Here is a 6,210-nt window from a genome sequence, read left to right on the forward strand (position 1 = left end):
GGCCGCCGCCCCCTGAGTCACCTCACGCAGCCGGTGCCTCCCGCCGGGTGCCACGTTAGCTGCCGTCCGTCTGCAGGGCGAGCTCCCATCGCAGCTCCGCAGTTGTCATAACCGTGGGAGGAAGCCTCGAACAGCACCCACCGGCCCCTGACGGGAGGCGGCTGCTCCGTGAGCTGTGCCCGAGCAAGTGAGCGGCCTGAAAGGTGCCCAGAGAGAAAAGCCGGGCTGGAGGCAGGGCCTGGAGATGCCTTCCTCCTACGGAGGGGAAAAAACCCAACAATTAGGCAAAGACATCAAAGGATTGCAAGCTCTTATCTCCTTGTGTAATCGTAGGTATTCTTGAAAACTAATCGAGGGTACTGAGCCTAAATTAGAACGTGAGTGTTAGGAGAACTCTTAATTTAAAACTCAACCAAAAGATTAAACAATCCTAATAGATGCTGACAACAGAATAAACCGAATTTTGGTGACCGGTGTAGTGATGGATATTTAAGACATCAGTCTGCCTTGCATGAAGGAAGCCATGGTTAGACCTCGTATGTACACTATGAAATTTTTTTAGACGGTCATTTTTGTGCTTGACTGCTGGTCAAAGATTGTTTTTTTCCAAGAGGAGTAAGTGCACATAAACATTGCTCTGAAAGACTTGATTGCGGAGTGTAGGCAATGTTCATTATGCGCTGCCTTTCATGGGGCAAGAGGTGAAATTGTGTAAAGGATTGCCCTTGCCCACTTCTGAACAGGGTGCTTAAAAGCTTATTTGTAAGGGTGATCAGGAATGCGTAGCTCTGCAATCATTCTGAGGTAAAGTAAGTACCTAATGCTAGTACTAAAGAAAAGTGTCTCTCTCTTAAAGACCCTAAAATAATGGATTGAACACTCGTTTAATTGAGAGCACAAATTTTAATTTTCTTAATAAAACTTTGCAGTCGCTGTGCTTACTAATGCTTTCCAGCATACGATATTTGGTTTATATGGCCATTCGGTGCCTTTCTCATACAGATCATTCATCACAAGTTTCAAGCTCACTTAAAAAAAAATAATAAAAAAAAAAATCAAACTCATCCGAACTGTGCAAAATGGTGGATTATTTTGTACATGTTTATTCTGATTTGCAAATGGCTGCTGGCACTCACAGACAGGACGATTGTGAAAATTTCCCTAAGGGCCTCGATTGCTGCATCTGCTGAGATGACGCAACTCAAGAGTGAGCCTGCAGGGTGAAGGATGGTGCAGAGGGAGGGGCCAGCAGCACAGCGTTTGCTCTTAGTACAGTAGAAGGCTTATTCGGTTAAGCAGGCTTATACGGATGGGGTGAAACTTAGCGTGTGTACGAGAAAGATGTTTCATACCTTAAAAGAGGATAACGTTCTTAACCTGGAGCACTGAACTTTGCTGAGCGGTGTAAAATTGCTTTGAAGAATTCAGTAGAAAGGCTTGTAGTTTTTCAAATACTCAGGTGTGGGCTCAAAGTTAAAACTGGTGAGTTTGCTTCTGAGCATGGGGAATACACTCGGGGCAGTGGCATCTGTGAGACTACTTCGTGTAATTTTCTGACCTCAAGCCAAGAGTGCTGTTGCAAAGGTCGAAGGTAATTAGGGCCATATATCACGGGGAAAAATGATCCCTAGCTTGCTGGGCCAGAATACTTGTGCAAACTCATGAGAACAAGGGGAGAAAATGGGATCTTGCATGTGTGATAGTGAAATGGTTCTTCTCTTGAGATCAGGTCAGGCAAACTGCTGCCTTGGTATGGAAATACACCTACCTTGCTTCAAGCTGAGAGGATTTTCATCTCCAACTTAGTCCTTCCCTCAGAATACTGCAGGAGCAGCTTTCTGACCCTCATGGGTCTGGGAGTGAGGCAGGTGTGCCTGTCCCTGCTCGGGAGGGTCCTTTGTCTTGTCACTTGCTCAGGTTGCAGTGGGAGGGGAGTTCCTTTGGCCGTGCTTTTGGGTTTTGTTTAAATCTTGCCATCTGATCACTGTTTAAAAACCTAGAATTTGCAGGGCTTTGTCTAAGATTGCTTGCCTCTAACTGTGATCCCTTTCTAGTTCCAGGGTTCCCTTCAATTGCTGTAGTAACCTGGGTCCGGGGCCTCGGTGGTGCTCCTGATGTCCCTCACCCACCCCTGAAGATCCCAGGTGGGCGAGGGAATAGTCAGAGGGATCACAATCTTTCAGCTAATTTATTTTATTCGGTGAGTATGAATAATAAGCAGCTTGCTGTGGTGAGCTTGGATGCGTTTCTTGCCTCGAGCCTATTGATGGGAATTATTCTTTCTCCAAAATGAATTGGAAATAACTTTGCCCATATTACTGCTACAGGATAATCGGCTGAATGTAACAGAAGAACTAACATCTAATAACAGGACAAGAATTTTGAATGTCCAGTCACGGCTTACAGATGCCAAACAGATTAGTTGGAGAGCAGTGCTGAACAACAACAACCTCTATATAGAAATTCCCAGTGGTGCTCTGCCTGAAGGGAGCAAAGACAGGTGGGTAGATGAAAATGCAGCTGTGGTTTCACTTGCCTCTATTGAAGGCCTGACAGTAGGGAGGAATAACGCTTTACGGTTGTTGGTGTTTGCTTCCACTGGTCTGAAAGTTCAAGTCTAATTACGGTGCTTGATGCTCTCCCGTAAGAGGCTGCAACTATGTGATTGGGGTTTGAGGGCTGCTCGTACCTGTTTTTGTCAGGCAAAACCAACCCAAAATGTGGGTGACTTCAGGCTGCTCCCAGGTACTGGGTGGCTGCTTTTATCCACTGAAAACACCAGCCTGGTTCTGAGTCTGTCACTGCAGATCTCCTTTCAGCTGCAACAGGAAACTCATGTTTTCTGCGTCACCGAGGGCCTAGACTTCTGCCTCAGGTTAAACCTCGGGCTCTGGGATCTCCTGTTGCCGAGTGTCCAACCGCTGGCCTCTTGTGCCTGTGGGTTCATGTGCAGATTGGCTCACAGGCCGTGCTGTCTCGGAAGGAAATACTTGCTCGTGTCCATTGAATGCCTCATATTTGTCTTGCAGTTTTGCAGTTCTTCTAGAGTTTGCTGAAGAACAGCTTCGAGTTGATCATGTGTTCATTTGTTTCCACAAGAACAGAGATGATAGAGGTAGGTATGAACTCACAGCACCGTCTCTAGAGATGCGAGTGCAGTATTTAAAGCTGCTTTTGGTGGATGCTTTAATCGTTGTACTGTATCAAATGGATTAAACTTGTTTTCTGCTTTATTTTCCAGCTGCATTGCTCCGTACTTTCAGCTTTTTGGGCTTTGAGATTGTGAGACCAGGGCATCCCCTTGTCCCCAAGAGACCAGATGCTTGCTTCATGGCCTACACGTTTGAGAGAGACTCATCAGAAGAAGAATAGATCGCAATGTTTGCCTCTTAGAGCTTTCTTGTTGTCTATAAAGATGATTCTGTAGAAATTTTGTCAACATCTATTACAGTACATATAACTCTGTATGAAACATTGTGACCAACTGCTCTGGTGGTGAGATGTTGAAAATTTCAGACTCCGCATCTTTTTCTGGATTTGTGCGCATGTTGTGGTTGTGCAAATAAATGCTCCCTCCAAATTAGCAGTATATTTCTTGAAGTTTAATATTGTGTTTGTGATACTGAAGTATTTGCTTTAATTCTAAATAAAAATTTATATTTTACTTTTTATTGCTGGTTTAAGCTGTTTAAGACTTGCACTCTGAAGAGATGACTCTGGAACTGCCCCAAACATTAAAGCTGCAGGTACGGAAAGGCGTTGGTCATTCTTTGCTTGACTGGGACTCGTGGCTGTGATCCACCAGGACTTGAAATAACCTAGCAATCCTGTAAAAGCCTGCTTTCAGTGAGATAATCAGCAGGTTATCCATTTCTACTGGTAATTAGGATGGCTGCATCCCTGCTCAGTGTTTCATGGGCTACTTTGAGGTGTGTGTTAGCTGGAAAGTAACAAGTGAAATGCTGAGCAGTGCAGCTTGCAGCTGCTGCCAGCTTCAGCTCCCTTTTGAGTGTAAAAATGTGACTTCGGTACCTGAAGTCTTGTTGCTAGGATCAGTGGAGCCTTAGGCCGGTGTCTGCGCAGCGTCGCAGCCTGGCTTGGTGAGCTCTCTGGCTGTGAGGGATGAAGGCTTGTGCCACTCCTACAGCTGAGCAGTCCCTGGGGCTGGGTGACCCCCCAGAACGGGAGAGTTGGGGGGTGAGGAGAAGGAGCCCTTGGGGTCCCCAGCCCTATGTTAGTGTTCAGAATACTGAACGAGAGGGAGGAGGGCAGCTTGTGTAGTGCTGCATGTGCTGAAGCTAGAAGAGAGAAGTCTCCAAAGCTTTTTAAAGCCTTGTATTTTTTTTTTTTTTTTGGCACTTAACCCTTGCAGCTTTGGAGGCTTGCTTGGTGCTGTTTTGCAGATGAATCCTTCCCTTCCACCCCTGGAGCAGTGAATTCCTGGGATGGTGGGTTTACTCTTCTGCTGGGAGTGTAAATAGAAGCACCTGATCTTCATGAGCGCGTCCTCTGCCGGGGCCCGACACCTCCGAGCTGGGCGTGAGGAGCTCTGTGCTTCGAGAGGTGTGAGGGGGCCTGAGGCTCCCCCCACGCTGGCACCCCGTCAAATACACCAAAACGCAATCCCTGGAACTCCCCTCCGGGAGACGCAGCGGGGAGCAGATCCCGTAGCGGGGATTTGTTTCCGCAAAATTGTTTTCCGTAGTGGGATCTGCAGCACAAAGTAACCCGGGGGGGCGGGGGGGGAATGGCGCCATGTTCCCAGAGAGCCTGTTGTTAGAGCAACACCGCGGCAGGGCCGGGTTCTCGAGCTGTTTAATTGGCTTCAGATGTTTTTCTCGGCCCCTCGCTGCGCCAGCTTGGGCCGTGCTCTGCTCCTCGTGTCCCGGGGTACGGCGTGGGGCACGGCCGTCGCCTCTGCTGGGACCAAGGCCGGGGGCTGCGCTGCTGTGTGGGAGAGGTCTCCTTCCCACAGCTCTTGTGCCGGTTTTTCTGCGGCTGGACAACCCGACTGTGCTCTTCCTGTGGGTTTTTTTTTTTTTTTTTTGAACTTGGTGTGCTGAAGGCCCGCAAAGAGGGAGTGGGCATGACTGGGGAGGGGGGTGTCCCTGCTTTACTCGACTGGCAGAGCTCTGAAGTTCACAAGCTGGTTCTCTAGAGAAATCCTTATTTTCCTCTGCGGTGCTGTGCCTGCGTGTGACCTGCGCTGTGACCTGCGCTGTGACCTGCTCTCCGCAGGGATGCGAGCGTGGAGATGGATGTGGTCCCTGGTAGAAGTTTCGCTGCCCTTGGGTGCTCCAGGTTGCTCCTGGCAGAAGGGGAGGGGGTCACCCAAGGTGTAAAGCAGAAGCAGGGGGTGCTCGGGGGCTGGGGTGGGCCTGCAGGCACCAGCAGAAGCAGGTTTTGTCTTTTGTTTCTCCAGGATCAGATGCCCAAGGTGGCTTTGGGTGAGCTGCTGCCGTGCCATGGGCTTTACTGCCATCTTGTAGCCAGGCGAGATACTACAGGAGAGGGCTGGGGCTCCCCAGGACAACCCCCCTGCATGCCCAGAGCCCCTACTGAAATGTGACCAACGTTTCTGTGGACCGGCCGTGCTTGGATGGTGACTGCATCAGGGCTTGTGCGGCTGGGGAGGTTGTTTGGTCCCCCCTTGCTGCTCTGGCAGGGAGGCTGTGCGGCTGGTTTGGGTGCTGCTCTGGGAGGGAATGGCCCCCCCACTCCGCACGGAGCCCCGCACGGAGGGGCTGAGGGCTTGGCTGCCTCTTCGCCCCCCATGATGAGCTCAGTGGGCAGGGCAGGAGGCAGAAACCCACCGACCAGGGGAGCTGGGAGCTTGCTGCTTTGTCAGGGTTTCCTCCTGGGGGTGGGTCATGCCCCAGTTTACAAAGGTTTTGGGGTTTTTTTTTGAGCTCGGGGACTCCTAGGAGGAATCACCGGAGCCTCGGGCTCTGGTGATGGCCGGGTGTACCCCTACCCTTGTCCGTGGGCACGCCGGGGCTGCGCAGCCCACGGAGGCTGCTCTTGCTGCTGTCAGGTGATAGCTACGAGTGGATTAATAATGACTTAATTAATAATAATTTAAATGACCTGAGCAGGACCTTGCATGGTGCTTCACTGTGATGGTCACTCGGCATCCGCTTGGGCACCTGTGAGGGGCTGCGTGTTCCGTACCGAGCAGCAGACGCAGGGGCCCTGCCTTGGTGCACCCAG

General features: G+C 50.0%; 1 protein-coding gene across 1 annotated transcript; it reads left to right on the plus strand.

Annotated features, from left to right (window-relative positions):
• Window positions 1-778: 778 nt before the first annotated feature.
• On the plus strand, window positions 779-3,748 carry OAZ1 (ornithine decarboxylase antizyme 1). The gene is given in 6 exon segments (XM_026865150.1): window positions 779-804; window positions 2,055-2,112; window positions 2,114-2,200; window positions 2,328-2,500; window positions 3,030-3,115; window positions 3,242-3,748. Coding segments are annotated over 6 exon segments (561 nt in total). The 3' UTR covers window positions 3,373-3,748.
• Window positions 3,749-6,210: the final 2,462 nt, after the last annotated feature.

The sequence above is a fragment of the Athene cunicularia genome (genome assembly GCF_003259725.1).
Source record: "Athene cunicularia isolate RWA chromosome 28 unlocalized genomic scaffold, athCun1 chr28_part2, whole genome shotgun sequence".
NCBI classification, from domain to species: Eukaryota; Metazoa; Chordata; class Aves; order Strigiformes; family Strigidae; genus Athene; species Athene cunicularia.